Source organism: Petromyzon marinus, chromosome 3 (assembly GCF_048934315.1).
Source record: "Petromyzon marinus isolate PM22_M1 ecotype Great Lakes invasive population chromosome 3, UKy_Petmar_22M1.pri1.0, whole genome shotgun sequence".
Taxonomy (NCBI): domain Eukaryota; kingdom Metazoa; phylum Chordata; class Hyperoartia; order Petromyzontiformes; family Petromyzontidae; genus Petromyzon; species Petromyzon marinus.
The window spans coordinates 2669717-2690061 of NC_133669.1; the positions used below are offsets into that span (position 1 = coordinate 2669717).

At 42.9% G+C, this 20345-nt stretch overlaps 2 protein-coding genes across 5 annotated transcripts; both read right to left on the minus strand.

Annotated features, from left to right (window-relative positions):
- LOC116951536 (cytochrome P450 7A1-like) lies at window positions 1-8663 on the minus strand. Its single transcript, XM_032970233.2, has 6 exons — window positions 7176-8663; window positions 6068-6308; window positions 3583-4169; window positions 2266-2393; window positions 1898-2076; window positions 1-851 (listed from the first exon to the last, which is right to left on the minus strand). Exons 1-6 carry the CDS (start codon window positions 7457-7459, stop codon window positions 555-557), a joined length of 1716 nt encoding a protein of 571 aa, XP_032826124.2. The 5' UTR covers window positions 7460-8663; the 3' UTR covers window positions 1-554.
- A 2320-nt stretch (window positions 8664-10983) lies between these two features.
- Window positions 10984-20261, minus strand: SDHC (succinate dehydrogenase complex subunit C). Of its 4 annotated transcripts, none has more exons than XM_032970253.2 (6): window positions 20167-20261; window positions 17539-17595; window positions 16043-16144; window positions 15256-15317; window positions 13842-14005; window positions 10984-12807 (listed from the first exon to the last, which is right to left on the minus strand). In XM_032970253.2, exons 1-6 carry the CDS (start codon window positions 20181-20183, stop codon window positions 12703-12705), a joined length of 507 nt encoding a protein of 168 aa, XP_032826144.1. In that variant the 5' UTR covers window positions 20184-20261; the 3' UTR covers window positions 10984-12702. The 4 variants fall into 4 exon arrangements, with proteins under 4 accessions (XP_032826144.1, XP_075928573.1, XP_032826155.1 ...); XM_076072458.1 differs by having other exon boundaries at window positions 20088-20181; XM_032970264.2 differs by lacking the exon at window positions 20167-20261 and adding an exon at window positions 19026-19162.
- Between the last annotated feature and the right edge of the window lie 84 nt (window positions 20262-20345).

A 20345-nucleotide genomic window follows, 5' to 3' on the forward strand; every position in this document is an offset into this window, starting at 1 on the left:
CAAAAAAAAAGAAAACATGCTTCAAATCGCTTTAAACTATTGTCACTGTAGTGCGTATTTAATGTGGCGCTACACTCTGTTGTTGTTTATTAAAAAGTCTATTTAATTAAGTAGAACGTGTTTTCTATATTTATTTAAAGTTGTGCATTTTGATGTGACGTCACATTTCTCAACCACCCCCCCATCGTCACACACCTTCACAAATGTCTGACCCCCCCCCCCCAGGTGCGTGACGTCATTTATGGACGGACCCTAAATCTAGCAATGTTTGTGGCATAGAGCATTTGAGATACACTCGACTTGTGTTTACTCTAGAGCAGCGTTCTTCATTGCAAGTTTCGGGGGCCACTGGCGGTCCCTGGTGGCATTAATTGCGGCCTCTGACACACCCCATCATCATCATCATCGTGCTGCTGCTGCTGTCAAACTCAACAATGATTTCAAATGTGTGGCGGCCCTCACACTGATGGTGTCGTATCGGCAAAAGTGTCCCCCCCCCACCCCGCCTTTGAAAATTAGTGAATATCACTGCTCTATAGAGATTGCGTATTTATTTAAGGCTGTAGTTTATATTTGAACATGACCTCCGATTCGGGATGTATAATTCCAATACCAGCACGTGTCTTATCGGGAGGTGGTACTTTGCTCTCGGGATCAAGGAGTTGTAAATCGTAGTAGGTAAGCATAACGATCATGAACTGCTTGACTTCATTCACTGCAAAGTAACGACCTGGGCACTGGGCAACACCAGAACCAAAGGGTAGCCAGTAGTTCTTGATTTTTCTTTCTCCGAGGGAAAAGGATGTTTTTTCGTGTCCATTTTCATCAAGGAACCGATTAAATATGAACTCCTAGGTGAAAGAAAATGTCATGATCAGATAATTGCTCACAAGGTCACAATCTATTTGCAATGGTTAGACATACAATTGTTTTGCACAGTGTATATAGCGTTGCGCTTTTGTCAAATGTCGGTGAAATGTCTGTTAAGCAATCTGCTGGGTGTTCCACAGAACACTATATCCCAAAACCACAACAAAGGTGCAAAAACCCGTCTGGTTTTTAAAGGGTTAATGTTCTTCCCAGTGGAATATGATTCCCTCTACACAGAACAGGAGAGAGCGTTGTGATCACCACACCACCGTCTCTACCTCCACGACGATACGGTAACATCTCACTCTGTATTCTCACTCCAGCCCCTTCAGTCGAACTTAGCTCCCTTATATCTTGTGCCTCCTGTCTATCTTTCAAAATAACTTATCTCTTATTCCCCCCCCGAACCCATCTTTCTGTGTCTGTTTTTATTTTATTTCTATGTCACCTGTCTCCCAGTAATTATGCCTTCAATTGTCGCTCTCGTCTTCTGACACCTATATAATTATTTTTGTTACATTTCCCCAACTGTTGCCTATTCATAAATCTGTCTACTCTCACCTCTCTGAATTATCCATTTTCTCCACGCTCATTATGTCTCTGATTTGAATTTGTCTCTCACACTTATACCTATAATATGTTGTTGCGTCCTCTCCGCCTCTATTCTATCTCATCTGTCTTTGTTGTGTCGCTATCCCTCTCCTGTATGTTGTTTATGCTTCTCACAGCCTTTTTTGTTGCTGTTGAATGTCACTTCTGCTGTTGTCATCTTTTCGTTGTACTCTATCTCTGCGTTCCTCCATTTTTACCTGTATTGCTGGTATTGATTTGTATTCCTCCATCTCTTATGTCGATCGCTTACATGCCATTCTCGTTTCCATCCCTATTCATCGACATTGTTCCTTCACCTCGAGGTATATAAATATAAATCGTATCGTATCTCATTGTTTGCCCCATTCAGCATAAATTGTGATAAAGACCTTCCATGGAATGAGCTGTTAATCACATGTACCGTATACAAACATACCTCTGGTTGTTCATAAATATTTGGATCAAAGTGGATCAGAGGTGGGTACACAGCGATGCCATCCCCCTTTCGAATGTGGTACGCTTCCCCGGAGTCCATGACCAAATCAAAGTCTTCCTTAGCAATCCTAAAGTGGAGGGATGCGCTTGACAGTCTGAGGGCCTCTTTGATTGAGCTGTCTGTACATTTCAAAGAAACAGACGTAACTCCATTATTATTAAAAACGTTGGCAGGACCCTCCTGGACAAAAGAGCCAAGATACTCAATGAGGCTTTGCAGTGTAAATCAGCATAATAACAGAAATATTAAAAACTTCAAAATTAATTTAAATAATTTTGCTACAAAAGTGAAAAAAGAGTCGTACTCACTCAAGATTGGCAAACTGTCAATTTCTTCACGAGTCAAGCGTAGTTTCCCGTTGAGGCCGGTGGACTGCTTTGTGTCTTGAATCAGCTTCTGAATTTCACTCCTGAGAGCTTTCAGAGCTTCAGGAGACCTTTAACAAAATCAGAAATGTCGTACAATTATGAATGTATCGAGCAGTGCTGAATTACAAGCACACACAACATACCAGATTGTATCATGATAACAACAAGCTATGCAATAATATAGTAATTTAGTTACCTTATGGAAGAACCCTGACCTTCTTACTGATTATTTGCCAGATCAAAGTCCAAGGCTAGGAATAAAACTCAATCATTGTATGATATTCAACCATTGTGTTAGCTATAATTACTCCGTTATATGTTAGTTTATTCTTTGCTAAGCGAGCTAGGATTTTGCCATGCTTATCCATGGAACAAGTACTGAAATTATATTTGAATGGCTGACTCACATACACTCGTTTATAAATGTGGCAGACTATAGAGCGGTGACATTAGATATCTGATCTTCGGTTCAATTATTAATTTAAAACATTTCAGAATATAGAGTTAACCAACTATAAAGATCACAGCAAAGGCCTTCATGTCTCCTAGTATCCAAATTTCGAATCACATCAACCACGAGCCCGAAGATTTCTGTGCATCTTAGCATGTCACCTTTGCTTCCGTCGTGGAGATTCTGAGATTAAATAACTCGAACTATTTTCCGTGCTCGAGCGATGTAACTCAAACACAAGTTGGCGTGTTTTCTGTCTTACTATTGCTGTTGACAATGGGTACCTTGTTCAACATGAAACGTGTGTGACAAGGCACACACCATAGCCCACAAGCATTGAGAATCTGTGTGCATCGTTAACTCATTCTTTAATTCCCCGACCGCAATCTGACAGGGACACCGACTTATCTATACATTCTCGAAGTTCAAGTTTACTTTGTTTAACAAGATGATAACTTAAGAGACCACGATAGTGTCATATGCAAGAGTTACCTGGGGCATTAGAGTCTGCGAATAGGGGGGGGGGGGGACGATGATGATTGCTGATGTGTCTAATCCCAAATTAGTAACTCGCGGGGTCATTTTCTAATTTGCCAAATCTGGACCCGGACGCCGGCACACAATGGCCTACTATTGTGGATGATGTCAGGGGATCTTTAATGTCCCCGTGTGAAGCGCACGGCTCACATTCCAGCGCGCGTCATAGATTGGATCGACCCCACACAGATTTCATCGGCGATCTGGGGCAAGCTTGCTCAACAAAGAATGTGTGCAGTAAAATTAATCCAATTGATGTTAGAGGTTACCTTAAGACGTAATACAGGCTCCAGAAAGCAGCCGGCAGTGAGTTGGCTTGAGATGCCCATAACATGGCAACATGTGTTCCTGCCTTCTCCACCTCTTCATATATGGAAACGGTGTCGTTCAAGAGAATTCGAAGTGAAATTAAGGCGGACATGTTTTCCCTCTTTTTTAACTTGTCTTGCCGATGAATGTCGGCAAGTATTTCTCTGGCTTTGTAACCTCTCCTTAAGAGACGAATGGGGACTCCGGCTACCAAGGTAGGGAAAATTTTGTCGAAGTTTTTAAACTGTTCAAATGTGTTTGAGAGAGTTAATATTTTGTTGACACCACACGTCTGTGCTTCCTTTCCAAACAGAGTGAGGTATCCAGCTTCAAACATTATCCTAGAACAGAACGAAAACAGTTTATCCTCTTTCCACTCGAGGTTCGGTTTCACGCGTTCGTTGTTGGATATTGCTTCTCGCAGATTCTCCATCATGCTTTCAGTCACTGGATCCAGGGCGTCACCTTGGAGAGTTTTATGGAATGTCTGATGCAAGTCTTCACCGGTGAAACCAAACTTGGGGTCCATATTTCGATAGCCAAAAACCTACACAGGAACACCACACGCCAAATGTAACAACAACAAATTACAGAGAAAGAACTACAACTGATACCGCCACCTATGATATTCAAGGGGAGTGTGTTCGCTGTAACTGAACGTCTTTGTTAAAATAAAATGAAAAGCCGAGATAAATGTCAATTAAGTATTAGTTGAAAACAACTACACCGTACACACACAAACACACGTGTGAAGGATGCCACGCAGCTGTATAAAGGTCTTCGTTTATTCAGCCAGTCCAGCCAATCCCCTTTTCCATCCATTCACAACTCTCAACATTAACATACGTAGACAACAATTTTTGTTATCACTAAAAAGGCAATAAAAAATATCCGACTTAAGAATTGTGGGTTTACTCTCCAACAAACCGGAGTGCTGTACTAGTAACAAATTGCCATGTTTTATTTACATGACAATCCTTACTAATTGGCTGTCGGGTGGTGGCGGGTTTAACGACACATTTACGCGATCTAACCCAAAAACATCTATTATGGACCAAAAAAATATTAACGTCTATCAATAGATGGCGCTAGTATTTAATGTGTTTAACCTGCAGTCGCAAACGAAGGTAATAGCTCTCTGGCGGATCGAACTGCGTCCGTTGAGATCTATGACAACGAATCACCGTGCTTGGCGTCCTGCTCTATAGCGACCCAAGACATGTGCTACAATTTTCATGTTTATATTGGGTCTAAAAGCCACATCGTATACGTAACATAAACAAACACTCAACAGATCTCGAGCTCCTGGTGACAAACCTATATCCTGTCAACCCATACCGTTTACCCCGTATTATTGTACAGGGACATTGAGTTTTCAGGTCCATACGGCGTACAGCCGTTTCAATAGGGGCAAAAAAAAATGTTTTTGTGAATTTGTTTGTGTTTCTCCCTTGTGATGGGACTTTGTAGGATGAACGTTGAGATTTACAAGGGCACGGGGTGACCAATAAGGTCTGAATTGGTCTGTAATAAGGGAGGCACTGATAAGGGGTTAGGGGCCGTCCATAAATTACGTCACGCGATTTTTGACGATTTTTGACGCCCCCCCCCCCTCGTCACACGGCGTCACAAAAAGTCAGACCCCCCCCCCTCCTCAAATATGAGGGGGGGGGGGGGTCTGACCTTATTGTTTTTTGTTTGTTGCGGTTGCACCCGACTCAAGAGCCGAATGGCTCACAGGGCTACACCAAATAAATGGAACTAGAAATGGAACTAATGACGTCACAAAGTTCTGCCCCCCCCCCCCCCCCAATAAAACATGCTTCAAATCGCTTTAAACTATTGTCATTATAGTGCATATTTAATGTGGCGCTGCACTCTGATGCTATAGGAGAAACATTTTTTTAAACGTGTATTTAATTCAGTAGAACGTGTTTATATTTAAGGTTGCGCATTTTGATGTGACGTCACATTTCTCAAACCCCTCACCTCGTCACACATCGTCACAAATGTCTGACCCCCCCCCCCTAGGTGCGTGACGTCATTTATGGACGGCCCCTTAACATGTCTGCAACCCAAAGGTGCTGGATTCGATTGTGTAACATCGGCAATACATTTACATCGTCGTCACATTCCTCTTCAACACAGGTGGCGCTGCTGAAGCAGTAACACATTTGGCCACGTTTAATTGACTGTCGGATGGAGGACGGTTTACGATACATTTTATTACACGAACTAACTCAAAAAGAGACCAATAATGAATCATAATGTATGTATGTATGTGGAAATTCTTTCGCACCGTACGTAGCCAACCGTGCTAATCGGAGGTGCGAGAAATCGGAGGTGCCGGGCTAATCGGAGGAGGTACGGGATAATAATATCGATCGTGAAAGCCTACGTGTAAAAATAGATTATGGTTATATTTGGTCATATTTCATAACTCACCTTTGCAGCTGTTTCATACTGCAGCTTTTTAGAGTCCAAGTGTCTTCCCGCTCTAGTCATGGAATTATAAGAAAATGGATCTGCAATGAAGTGGAAGTAATCTCCTACAATTTTGCATGTGAATATATCTCCATATTTTTTCCTTCGAAGTCGTAAAAACTCCAAAGGATTCCTTCCAAAATCCAAAGCACACCCGAGATGAGGGATCCACCCATTCTCCAATGGCGGCTCACCATCCTTCCTGTTGCACAGAGCACAAGGACAAGAAATCTTCCATTCATTGGCATCGCTTTTTGCAAAATGTGCATATCATTGCATCGCACCATCAACATTGTTATTTGTGCTCACATGGCGATAAATATATATATTTTTAAAGATGTAGAGTATCTCTTCTATAAATTAAAGTTCAGCATTTGTAAGGCGCACAGTTTTAAGAGATTCAGATGTGTGGGAATCCACGGACAAGTGGGAAGGCAGCCAGAACAACTGGCGCCAACAATTTCCAAAGCTCCATGGCCCTAAATTGAGATGGTTGGCAAGTTTCTTTACAAACGATTTTTTTTAACTAGGTAAGGTCCATGGAGCTATATAACTCGTTTTCAGAATAGAGCTGACCACAAATGATAGCTCAACGAAGTGGTTGATCGTGTGGACATTTATAATGCTCTAAATGCATGTTTCTAAAATGTGGAGGAGGAAAACCCGGAGGACCCCGGAGAAAAATCGTCGGTGCCCCTCAACGTGTGGCAGTCAGAGGGACGAAACTGAAGCGCCCGTTTAAATCCCACGCAAACGAGAGAGCAATACCCTATACCAGGTCGAACGGATGGAGTCCACATTTGCTGTACCGCTGTCTTAGCTGCCATGGGTTGACTGACCGAGATGACTGAGAGATGCACCACCTGTGCTCCACACGATGCCAACTCGCTGCATTTTAAAGGATCAGGGACCCCGAAATCACGAATAACGCAGTACACAATCACGCATGCGAATGACAGTACACACTGCATGCATGCGAATGACAGTACACAGTCCATGCATGCGAATGACTTACGGTACGCACGGAATGCACATCTACTAGTAACTGTAAAATGCATCTTTGCATTACCTCTTGCGCGTTCTCACAAACACGAACAGAAGCGAGAGGAGCAAGGCAGCGACGAGGATGAGCGCCGGAGACATGGTGACGGAGTAGCAGCAGCAGCAGCTGCAGATGATGATGCCCCAGATCTCAGGAGCTCTCAGTCCCGGCCAGCGCCGACCCGATGGCTTTTTGTTCCTCTCTGCTCTTTGATCATCAGCTGCATCACTCCCCTGTGCCCGCAAGTAACCCCCCAGCCACCCACCTCCCGACCCCGTAATTGACATTTGCCCTGTGTAGCCACGATACATCCTTGAACTCGTGGCAGGCAAAGGGCGTCCGGCCTTATCGATCACCGATTTTAGCGGGGTTGGAAGTAAAAAATGCGTAATCCTCCAGTTGTAATTTGCATCGCGCGATAACCACAAATTAACAAATATGCAGAGGCAGCCCGTGCGTGCAGGCGAACTAGGCCTAGGACGCCAAGTTAAGTGGGGTGCCGAATTGCTAGGGGAAATGAATCATTTGGCGGGACCCTGGTGTCCCGTAAAAATCAGGTCAATTATTATTATTTTTCTTCAGCCCGCCCACTCGTGATCCCGACAGCAACGCGCCGCCCGCCCAGACTACCGCGCCACCAAGCGCCAGCAGCCGGCGGCGATCGACACGATGGGCGCCACCCCACCGGCCAAACGCAAGCCCCGGGGGGCGTCCGCCGCAGTCGCGCGCGGCGACGACGCCCTCCGGTCAGCCGTCGATCCTCAGCTTCTTTGCCAAGGCGAGCCCGCCGCCCCCCAGGCAGTGAATTTAACGAGGCCAATCGATTGACACTAGTTTTGTTGTCGGAAAGGCAACAAAACTCGTGTCGCTACGCGGTTTTTCCCACCCCGGGGCAGTGATGGGACCCCGGGGTCCCGCCAATTGCTTCAAATATATAAATAGAATTATACAATTAAAATAACGAAGACGTCATTACTTCAATTCCCGTGCGCGTACAGAGGGAATATGAATTATAATTAATTTCTCAACATTTCTGAAAATGTTTTGGTTGGACAGACAAACCGTATAATTATGCTTCTGTTAAAAGAAACATGCTTTAAAAAAAAAACATTATACGGAAAATAGGGGCAAAATGTTTCCCCCCCCAAAAAAACCTCAGCCGAGATCTTCCCTTGGAGTTTGGGGGCGCCTCTTGCGTGGTTCGCCTTGGGGCGTCAGTTGCTGGCAGCTCGTCTAGGGCCGCCCCTGCAAATACGAGCGACACAAACAGGCCACCGGATTTGCAGCAAATGTGCGCTTCTGTGGTCGTCTGGAACGCTCTTCCTTCCGATACGATGAAACCACTGGAGCTGTGCATTTTTAAATCATCTAGATTGAAAACTAATTTATTCAGAAACGCCTTTTGTGTTTCGTTTGTTGTCCTTCCCCAGGTCTTCCCAATTAGCGCGGTTGGCTATGAACGGTGCCAAAGAAGTGCAACAAAGGGGCCGTCCATAAATGACGTCACGCGATTTTGGACGATTTTTGACCACCCTCCCCCCCTTCGTCACACGGCGTCACAAAAAGTCAGACCTCCCCCTCAAATATGACGTCACAAAGCTCTGCGCCCCCCCAAAAAATATAAAACATGCTTCAAATCGCTTTAAACTATTGTCATTGTAGTGCGTATTTAATGTGGCGCTGCACTCTGATGTTGTAGGAGAAAACATTTATTAAAAAGTCTATTTAATTCAGTAGAACGTGTTTATATTTATTCAAAGTAGTGCATTTGATATGACGTCACATTTCTCAACCCCCCCCCACCCATCGTCACACATCGTCACAAATGTCTGCCCCCCCCCTAGGTGCGTGACGTCATTTATGGACGGCCCCATAAACCGTACATACAAATGTAGACGCGGTCAAGAATTAACGTGACCACTTTGGCTTTGCATGCGGACGCAATGCAAACTCGTACTGTCAATGAGAAACGGAGGGAAATTCCGCAGTGGTGTGACGGTTCGCACACTGGGCTCGCAATTAAAGAGGTCGCTGCCTCGATTCCTATCACCCGGCGTGGCAGGTCAAACAACGGGGAATACATTCATCAGTGACGGTGCTAATTCCGAGCTGTGAGGAGGGAGGCGATTGTTCCGAATTCTCTTGTTGCTGATGATGTAACTTGTTGACCCACCCCTACTGGACACCGTGTGAAAATAGAGCTTCATAAGCGTCCTCCAGTACGGGATAAATAAGAGATCCTGATATTTGCGTCTGTTTTTCTTACCAGTGAGGTGTATCCTGAAAAGTGCAGTTGCTCAACATCGCGTCGATTATGTTTACAGTAGAACAGCATTATCTAATTTGGCGACCTTTAAGTTGCAACGGTCCGTGACGTCCAATAGTGTCAGATGCGGGTGTAGAGGTCAATGTCTGCTTTTCAAGTTTTCTGTTGGCGCTGGAAAGCCAGCTTCTTTATGAGAGTGGGTTGAAGGCAAAACGCTCTGTTTGCAGCAGACACGGCCAGTTCGACGTCCCGACTTGTTCGGGAAGCATTTGGATGGTCAATAATTGGGAGATGTGGCTAGCTACCATGAGCCCTGGAGGCGAAGGACGAGAGAGGGGCATTCTCCCTATAGCTGGAGGGCGATTCTTTCAAGCCTTATTGACGTTGGCTTGCTTCCGTTATTTTAGGATGTCAGGTTTGCAAGCCCAGTGTTGGTGGCGTGCGAATGTGATTGACTGGACTCATGGCAGTGCACGATAAGTAAATGTTCAGACCTTACTTGGTAATGGATTTTCTTCAAGAGTCGATCGGCATGCTGCACGTGTGTGTGTGTGTGTCGGGGCAAAGTGTGGTTACTCCCCACTAATTCCAAGATATGCTAGCCAGCACGGGATAGTAGTCCATATAACCGCTAGAGAGGGTGCTCTCTCGTAAGATGTTGGACTGCACCTCTCAAACTCATTTGGCAATGACATGCCAAATCTTATTCCGTCACTGTAATTACAGAGTAATGTTTGGCACATCAGAGTATGCATGTTAGACCACTGTTATGATGGAGAGAGCATGCAGCACGACACTTAAAAATAAAACGTTTCTGCCGAGTTTCTAACTTGCAATCTTTAATTTTTAACACCACCTTTGATAAGGCAGTCAAGGTTGTGCTACATATGTATTCTGCTCTTGGGTTAAACATTAACATATGATTAGGAGTTAAAGCACAAATGCCTATGGTAGTCGTTGGCAATGCAATAACATACATTAAAAATGTCGTTTTTTTGTATCTTCTATTTACGTCCAGTATAGAAATAAAGCTTTCCCTCGCTTTATTTGGTGGATGCGTTCCAATAAAAAAAAGGGGCACACGAAGCAAAACTGCACGGGACGGCTGCCTGCCAAGTAACGGAGACAGCACAGCACACAGCGGAGTCCCACCCCCAAAGGCAGATCTAGGCCAAGGTTTTTTTTGGTAAACTGGGAAAATGTTGCCCCGATTTTGCGTGTACTGTTTTTTTAAAGCGTATTTTCTTAATGAGGCATAATTATTCGCTTCGTCTGTCCGTCCGTCTGTCCAACCAATACATTCTCAGAAATGTTGAGATATTAATTATAATTCATATTCCCTCTGTACGCGCACGGAAATTGAAAGAATGACATCTTCGTTATTTTATTTGTATTTTTTCCCTCGAATTTGACGCCCCACTTAACTTGGCGCCCTTGGCGACCGCCTAGTTTGACTAAATGGACGGGCCACCCCTGACAGCACACACAACCGCATGAGTGGATTCAAACCGCATATTTTTTGGTAGAAATAGGATATCCGCATACACGCAAAAAACCCTCAAAGCGAAATAAACCTGCACGTTGTATTGTGCTCAATTTTACTGTCACATCAATGGAAAGTAGTTTTAACATGTCCAGAAAATGCCGTTTAAACACATTTTCGCAGCTTTCGTGTTTTGCAATATTATTCGTTAACTGTATATCACCTGCATTCCTATTGAGAAGTGTCAACTCCTGCGTGAGTTGACATCACAGCAACACAACTCTTTCAGCTCGCTATGTGCTGTGGAACGTTGCGTTGTGACATTTTGGTCAAGGTAAATTGTCAAACCATCTGACATGTACCGGTTAGCTCCACGACTTCTACGTGTGCAAGTATTTGAGAGGATATTTTATGGTTCTTTCTACGTGACTTTACCGAAAGAACCATAGAATATTAATTCCTGCAGTCACGAACGTTTTAAGCCAATATTTTAGAGGCGCTAAATGTCTAACATTGTGAAAGCACCAGCTTCGAGAGCCATGAAGCCTGAAATAAACAATCTTTCGGGAGTCTACGGAGTTGGCCACTACAACCGTCTCCTTGCCCTGGGGCAACCTTCCACCACCGATTCGGTCTCCCGTTATGATCTACGGCAGTCAGAAGCTTGACCACGATACGCGATCTCCGCACGACAAAGCTACCATTGGTTGCGGGTCCGGCAGCGTGTCAACTTCCAACCTGGGCTGTGTACCAACAAGGCACTGCATTGGATCAGCTCCACACCCACCCCCGCAGGCCAATTACCGAGCAGACATCCGCGTACCCAGTGTCCGCCAACGAGTCCAAACGTCGCCCCGGGGTCCGCTCTGCACCTTGACTCGCGCGTTCCCACGACGAAAACGATGTTCAGCCACCGCCCCTTTGCCGTTGGCACTGCACGCGCAAGCGGCCAAGTCGCTGCCGGCGTTCTAAAACGCGTGCAAAACTCTCCTCTTCAGTAGCCACGACTGACACCTATTTACCACCGCAATGGACTGAGCACTAATGTAAAATGTGTCTGTCGTTTGTGGAGCGTCCTTGGGATGCCTTGCCATGTTATTGCACTGTACAAATTACCGTCACTATTTCAGCACTGCTGGGACAAATGTGTATGTTCAACTTCTTTCGCACCGTACGTAGCCAACCATGATAATCGGAGGTGCGGAGATATTTGCAGGGGGATACATTTGAAGAAAAGTGTTTTTACTGACCTATAACCCAAAAATAATGCAGTGGGTCTTTGGGGCAGATTGTAAATGGAGCTTAGAATGTATTAGTTCACCTTGTCCCCCCCCACCCTCCCCTCAAAGGTTGCATGTAACCATGCAAGCCTAATAGTGGGAAAAAAATCATATTGGTGAGGATTACAATCACCTTGAAGCATCCTGTCAAAAGGATGGTGTGCCCCAAATTGTCATGTTTCGGTCTATATTCAAACAACCTTTTTAAAGACACGTTGACACTTTGAAATACATTAATTTAAATTTATAACTTTGTTTAATAGCCATTCTACGATCATAGTTTTAAACGGAAAGTGTGGCAACATTAAGTATTGGAGAGAATTTTAGGTGTCCTGAAAAAGTCCAGAAAAGTAAATTGAGATAAAACTTCTTTGTCTTATCTTCATATCACCAAGTTGTTATATGCATTACAGTGCTGTGTCCAAAAGGATCCCACTGTCTTGTGTGAATTAACAAAATATGACCAATGTAATAACATACTGCAGATACATGTTTAGTTAATAACATGTTTGGGTGAATCATGGTTTATAAGGCAGCCACAATTCCTGCTGTGATGAACGTCAGTGCCAGCACAAAGTATCCACTCTGCGAGACTTGTGGTATCTTAAATCCTTTTCCAGCATCCCAGGCCTGGTTAAAAAACAAAGTCACATACAATATGTATTCTTGAAAACTGGAATGTTATAATCAATACAAACTAAGAGTCATGTATCCATCATACAAGCTATGTGTGACTTATCAACACCTATACTTGGTAAAGGTACATTTTATATGTGCGCATTTTATTTAAACCATCACAAAAATATTGCTTGTCAACTATTAAAAATATCTATTTTTTTAAATTAATGTTCAACGACAAGGTTCCATGACTACTATAAAAACTCTCACCACGCGTCATTCCACCAGCATATAATAAAAATAAATACCATGTCATGAGTTTATATTTTACAAAGAGTGACCTAAAGAGTGACATTGAACAAAGCCAATTGCTTAAACCTTATGTTGATTTACAAGGCAGTGCCAGACGCATTAAAAAAATTTGGATTCGTTCTTGTTCCTGACAATGAAGCGTCTGTTTTCATTGGACCTCCTTTGCCAGTACCAAAATATAATAGGGGTTTTCCCCTTTTTCTGGCAACAAAACTGAAAGCTTTTTTACAAGGATTCATGTCTGCATTAACTACAATACTTGCAGTTAAAATGCAAACAAAAAACACACTGATAATATATGCATTGTCCTTGAAACTGATTGGTCCACACCAGAGACAGCTTTCTTTAGAGCCTAGTCTCAATTGGTGCTAGACCAGATGACGCCAAAAGGTGTACAGATCAAAGACAATACTCTATCAAAGTAATGAGGGCTGGGGGTTAAGAATCTACATCATTGAGACTAGGCTCTAAAGAAAGCTGTCTCTGGTGTGGACCAATCAGTTTCAAGGACAATGCATATATTATCAGTGTGTTTTTTGTTTGCATTTTGACTGCAAGTATTGTGGTTAATGCAGACATGAATCCTTGTAAAAAAAGGTTTCAGTTTTGTTGCCAGAAAAAAGGGGAAAAACCTTATTATTATGAAGTGTCTTTTTGCATGAAAAAGATTTCGAAACAAAAAGAAATGGTATCACAATGCCTAACCATTTCACCTCTCTAGTTTGCCAACTTACCAGATGTCTGATTCCATTCCAGCTGTGGTACATAAAAGGCCAGGCAATTATAAATTTTCCCATGTAGATCAACGTGCTATTAAGCTCCAGGTTTTTCACAAATTCTAGTTTCGTGGCAAAGTCTCCAGGAAAAAGCAATGCAGCCAAGGCAAATGCTGACACACCTGCGCACACACACACAATAGATATTTTTATTGGAGCCTCAAAGTCAGGAACATCTTTGAGTGGCAACATAATATTGACAGTTCATTTAGCAAGCATATGCTTATTGTGTAAATGCAAATTCAGAACATTATAAGTATCAAAATATGTATGTATTTTCTACATGGATTTTTTTTCTCCATGATCGAAATAGATCATGGAAAATTCCAAGGCATTACATCAACATCCAATAAATCACAATAAAAATTACTCTGAAATCTAGATTGAAAACAATATTTTTTTTAAACTACTTTTTGTGTTTAGTTTGTTGTCCTTCCCCCACACCTCACGATTAGCTAGATACGGTGCGAAAGAAGTTCAACATAAATACAGAAAATAAGTATGCGCATAGCTCGTGATCCCACAACATTTCATTATACGCGTTCCAAAGTGATATACAGGGTGTTTGAAAAGGATGGACCCAATTTCAAAGCAGTATATTTCACGATGGCAACATGTTACAATTACACAAAAAGTTACAAACGGTTTAATGAGTTAGCAAGTTTTACTAACCATTTTATAAATGCTCTATGTGCCCTCCACCAGCTGTACGGACAACATCGAGACGATAGTTGAATTCGTCCCAAACGCCTCTCTTCTCACGTTTTCCTCTGAGGTGCGTGGTCGCCCTGTGCTCTTCCCCTTACATCAACAGCTGCCCGTTTCCTCAAATTGTCGGTACCAACGACGAATGCTCGTTGACATTGGCGGATCAATGCCAAAACACCGTTGAAACGCACGCTGCACCGCAATTACGGATTCAGTCTTGCTGAACTGCAGAACGAAAAACGCCCCTTGTGTTGCAGGGTCACCGTCTTGCGAATAACTGAGGCTAGGGACTGTTTGTGCGCTGGGAGAGGCATCTCGCAGTAATAATTTGGAACTCTATGCCCCGCCCTTTCAAGTGGTAATAGTTTCATTCATGGGCAGTTCGTGGTTGCAGAGATATAGCAATTTCAAATCGGGTCCATCATTTTGAAACACCCTGTATAACTTTAATAATGTTTTCCTCATATTTACAGTATTGAAAAATTGCAGGCAATGACCACCGATCCCTCTATTTTAAAATATGGCCTGAGCTATTTTTAAAATTGTATCGAACAAATCCAAAATATGCTATGCATGCTCTGATCGCGTGGTTTACTACGAGTGCTCAAACACAACGTGCAACTGTCAGAATGTGTTGGTGGAAAAAAAGTGAAATGTTCTCAACCTCCACTTAAAGCAACTCCTGTTCCACGGTGTGTGATGGACATCAACATTGGTACAGACCATCTGTTGACAGACGTACAAAATGCCTTTAATACAGCACTGAAGTGTAATGCACAATATAACAATTTTATGGATAAATAACCATGGATAATTATTTATAGCTTTATCATAATTTGCTGTTGAGAAATAGTTAAAGTAATTTTGAATTAATATTTACAATATAATCTCAATCCTGTATTTGTTGATAGGTTGTGTAAGGAGAGCAGCATTATTTTCACCTGACATATCTAATTGAAAATATCCCCAATAATTAACAAAAATGGATATCCCTATTACTCTCAAGGAGGCTTCCAAAATTAGTATGAATAGTTAATGTCACCGTTTCATTTCTGCACTGAACACAATCTATAGCTCTGAATGTGAACAATTTAAATAAATGTGGTCAATTCTATGGAAACTGAATTGGAGCATATGGGGCACTGAGCCGAATAGATAACAGCAACATTTAGCATATCATTATTTGGCGATTTATGTTGAAATGTTCTTAAACTGCATGCCGGTGCAATGCATAACAGCTCATTTAATCAACTAGGCCTGCATTGTTCCTTGTAGCTTCAGTGCCACGGATTCGCTCATGAGTACTCTAAATTCCTAAGTGATTATTATTTTTTCTCACAATATCATGAATTTAAGACTGCGTGAAACAATGGTTTTAACTCGTGTTCTAAAAGTGAACAGGGGCTTCTATTTTCATAATACACCACTGAAAAGATTTAACAATTCCTTACCTGTAAATGGAGACGTGTGGAGACAGCGGCCGTTGAAGCTGTGTGTTCTTATCCCAAAATGTATCCATTTCTTTCTTGGCTGAGGTTGCCATGGCTACAGAACTGATTAAAAACAAATATACATTACATTTTAACACAAAAGTCTCTAATTTTCCTTTAAATACAAATTCAGAAAAACATAGTTTGAACCTCTTGTAAATTACATTAAGTAAAATACAATAATTCATCAATTGTCAATGTGGCCATGTTTACATAAAATTGTGTTATACTGGTAGGAACGAAGTTGTAAACTGAGTGTACCAGCCTGCAATAGATTAATGTGTCCGTCCGTCCCCTTTCAATACTTTAGAAGTGAAATCTCGTGCTGTTGGGTGTAAAAAAAATCCAATGTTCCTACCAGCCCACCCTGCAAGGACGTGTTATATGAATAGGGACCACTCGAATCAGAATGTGCAACTGACAACCACAAGGTTACAAGAACATCCTTGCCAGGGATTAAGTCCATCATCAATTATAAATATATTAACACTTTGTAGGAAGTCAAAAGTGCTTTTCCTCTGCTGTGATTGGTCCCAGCAATAGAAATGTGTAATTTCCACTGTTGGCCCGGACGAGTCACGTTCGAATGTGCGCATGACCCATTTCACTTCCCCAAGATAAATAACAGTTAAGACGCACATTCATGAATATTCGTATTTTTTACTTAAATAAAACATTTTTTATGAAACCAATACATTTGTGGCCTTTATAAATATTGAAATGGCCCCAAAGTGATATAAGCTTATTGGCTGGAATATTTAGCAACGTTATCACACTTTATTTGTGGAGTTCAGCATTAAGTTCTACAAAGTACAAGAAACATTATTTTTAAAAATTGCAATATTTTATACATATTAAATTGTACTCTGCTGCATTGAGGTTGGCTTTGAGCAAAAGTCTACTCCAGGGCAACGTTGATTATTACATGAGTGAAGATGTTTATTAAGACTTCAAGGGTGTTGAATGTATGGTAACATGTACAGCCCTTGGGCAATCAACTGCTAAATAAAGAATGCCCCACACCATGTGGGTCATATTGTTTTTTTACAATACTTTACCATGTTGGTCAATGCAGGTTGAAGGTGGGAAAACATTAAGTTGGTGCACATAAGTACAGTACATCGGTGGATGATTTTGCTGTAAATACCCTCTATCACCCACAACACATCGCACAACCCTGCAGCCTACACCACCTACAACGATGGTGGTCGCCCATACAAGAATTGTTCAGATTAATGCCAGCTTAGCTTCCAAAATGTGAAGAGTATCGGGTGCATTGCAGGTGATTTGTTCACAGGCCAATACACTAAACGTGACATTGATATTGATGAAGATTATGATCTCGAGGATAACAAAGGGAATAATTTGCAGCTGTTTAGTTGAAACAAAGTCGTACATTAACAAGACCATTGACTACTACTCAAGTGGCTTAATGATTCATGCAAAATTGTGCGTACCATGGTTGTAGAGGAAACGCCGACAGCTGTTTGCGCGCGCAATGGCGCCCTGCAAGTCTGTAAGAGAATATACGGAAACCACGTTTAAAACCAGAGTACTTCATAATCATATCCATGTTGTTGTTATTTAAATGTAAGTTCAATACATGGTCTAAGCAATAAAGGCGCCTTACTTAGTGCATGGTGCTCAGTGCACAGGTATGTGATTAGGCAACATGCCTCAACAGTGGCCACCAGTGAGCCATGCAAAAATTTAAAGACAGCTCAAACCACATGGGCAACAAGGAGTAAAACAAACTACCTGATGTAATTGTGGTCACTGGTTTTATTGTCACTTTTAATTAATCAACAACTGGATCTCAAGAAATAATTAAAGGTGTTCACATGACATCACGGTCCTAAACAAATACAAGGTTCTTTATGGGTTGGGAGTCGTTTTTACCCGATAGCGTATTTTTGTGAAAATGCAATAACCCCGAAGATTAAGGACAAACAAATACTAACTGTGTAAGGATAATGAACATGTTTTTTTCAAATATGACGAATATTTGGCAATTTTATTTAAATGTAAAATGACATTGACATAAATAAAGTGTTAAAATAACAAACTTGTACGTATAACCTCCCGATTAAGGAGCCGCTTGCTCTACCTCTGAGCCAACTGGCTTTTAATGTCTCAATTACTACAAAGCGTGACTGCAATTACAGAACTACTGTTGCAGACTGACGTAAAAAGCTTCTAATTACGACCGCTGGGTTATGAGCTTTAAAAGGCAGCCTTCCAAACGGACTGTCGTGCTCGGCTTGCCCAACCAATTATTGTGTACGCATTTGTCCCCAGATGACCTCTCCCGTGCTCCAGTTCGCGTCCACTGTCAGGGTCATGCAATACAGGAAGCTTATGTTCTAGTAACGTGACGAGTTTGACGGCTCTCATACGAAACAGTGTACGCACTGAATTAGTGTTTGCTCTTCGTGTTGTCTATTGTACTTCGTGTTCCTACCCAAATGTAAACGTTGTCACTTTTATTTGAAAAAAAATACATCTTTTTTTTTAATCAAATTTTTAAGCTATGTGCACTCCCCAATTTAAGTTTAGATTACAGTATTTTAATAGTAAAAAAAAAACCTTATAAAAAGTGCACTATTACGGAGGTCATGCTTACTATAATACCTTCAAATGCGTTATGTTCATGGCAAGTTCTACATACCCCATCGTCTGGCCTTGGATTAAAAAAGCAGCCTCATTCAAAGCACTCTTCGATTGAATTATCGTGGGACCACGGGGGAGCTGGGGGTGGTGCAGATACCACACAAATTGGACACATTTCGGCACCATACCACATTGTGCCCGCCAAAGGGCACGAGACGATGTCCCTCCTCTCTTAGCCCGTGAGTCGTGGTGTAGTACCAACCCTTTTAGCGGTCGCGATTTAGTTTACACGGCCAATTAAACGTGCAATGCGTGTCTGTGAAAATCAACTCACGTGAAATTGATGTACCACAGCTCATTTTGTATTGGCCATTTAAGTCGACCACCTTTTAAGGCTCCCCCACCTCAAATGCTTGGGCCACCTTCCGTGCAAGCGCGTTTGGTCTCAATGGGTTACAAAGGGACCTTTCCACTGTGAGGAGTGTGTAAACACCGCGTTCGGAAAGAAAATAAGAATTGAGGTTATCCTTTCTGACAATAAAACAGGCGAATGTTTTTCATCATGTGTGGCTAAATGGTCACTGGTCGCTTTTTGGCGTTGTTCTCTGGTCTGACACTGGTGGTGAGACGGGAGTCCTAAAGAAGTCTGCTGTCTCTGACAGCAGACAGCCTCGAAGAAAATGCAAAAAACATCAGAGCATGGTTTTTGTTTGCATGTTCGCCACAAGTACATGTGGATAATGCAGACATGATTCCTTGCAAAAGGTTATCCATTTGGTGTTTGAACACCTTAACAACCCGTTTCATTGCCAGAAAGGGCAAAACCTATTCTTATTTTTTCATACTTTAATACTGCCAAAAAAGGTCCCACACTGCAGTGTACCGAGTCCGCATACCAAGTCCCCCAGCCCTGCCGCGACTCTCACAACCCACAAGGTCAACGCCGCCTCATGGCCGCATCCTTCCACGAGCCCCTACGGCTCAAGCCTGGCTACTGCGCGTCTTGGTGATGATGATGATGGTGGTGATGATGATGATGGTGGTGATGATGGTGGTGGTGCCGCCTGCCCCATGTCAAGACCCCGATAGCTGTTACGCATTCGCCCCGTCCCCTACGGAACTCCCCTTACAGTGTCCCTCCTCCAGTGCGACCTCTGAGTGCCCACTCCGAAACGCAAACGGCCACCATCATTATCAGCAGCCATGGTCAATCTACCGCTGGATGAAGACAGCCTCAAGCCGGTAACCCTCACGGTACCCGCGATGTCAACGATCGGCACCTGCACCACAGTCCATGTAATCGCTCCGTCTCCACGATAGTGGTCACCTTTCGGAACGCGAGACACAACTACCATGGTAACAAATATCTATTTGTTGAATGTGGTGTCTGTAAGACCTCGCGATGTTCGTGTTGGCTGTGCGCTGCGGTTCTTGTTGTTATTTAGTGAAAGTTCCGACGCTTACTCCTCACCCACCTGAACAGCAGCGCCATCTTGTTCTCTCTGACCCCTCCGAGTATCGCGAGAAGTCAGCGCGATCCCGTGCGGGAACCCGCCCCGCCCCTATACACGCCCCGCCCCTATACACGCCCCGCCCCTATACACGCCCCGCCCCTATACACGCCCCGCCCCTATACACGCCCCGTCCCTATACA

What these genes read in the sequence shown, in the direction of transcription:
- LOC116951536 (XM_032970233.2), bottom strand. Translation starts at nt 7,459, where the DNA reads ATGTATCGTGGCTACACAGGGCAAATGTCAATTACGGGGTCGGGAGGT. An exon ending in TTTGTGAGAACGCGCAAGAG is followed by an intron (nt 6,309 to 7,175) that starts GTAATGCAAAGA and finishes TCTGTGCAACAG; the next exon opens with GAAGGATGGTGAGCCGCCAT. An exon ending in AGTATGAAACAGCTGCAAAG is followed by an intron (nt 4,170 to 6,067) that starts GTGAGTTATGAA and finishes GTTCCTGTGTAG; the next exon opens with GTTTTTGGCTATCGAAATAT.
- SDHC (XM_032970253.2), bottom strand. An exon ending in AGGAGTTGCTTTAAGTGGAG is followed by an intron (nt 14,006 to 15,255) that starts GTTGAGAACATT and finishes GTGTGTGCGCAG; the next exon opens with GTGTGTCAGCATTTGCCTTG. An exon ending in GGAATGGAATCAGACATCTG is followed by an intron (nt 12,808 to 13,841) that starts GTAAGTTGGCAA and finishes TTTTTTAACCAG; the next exon opens with GCCTGGGATGCTGGAAAAGG.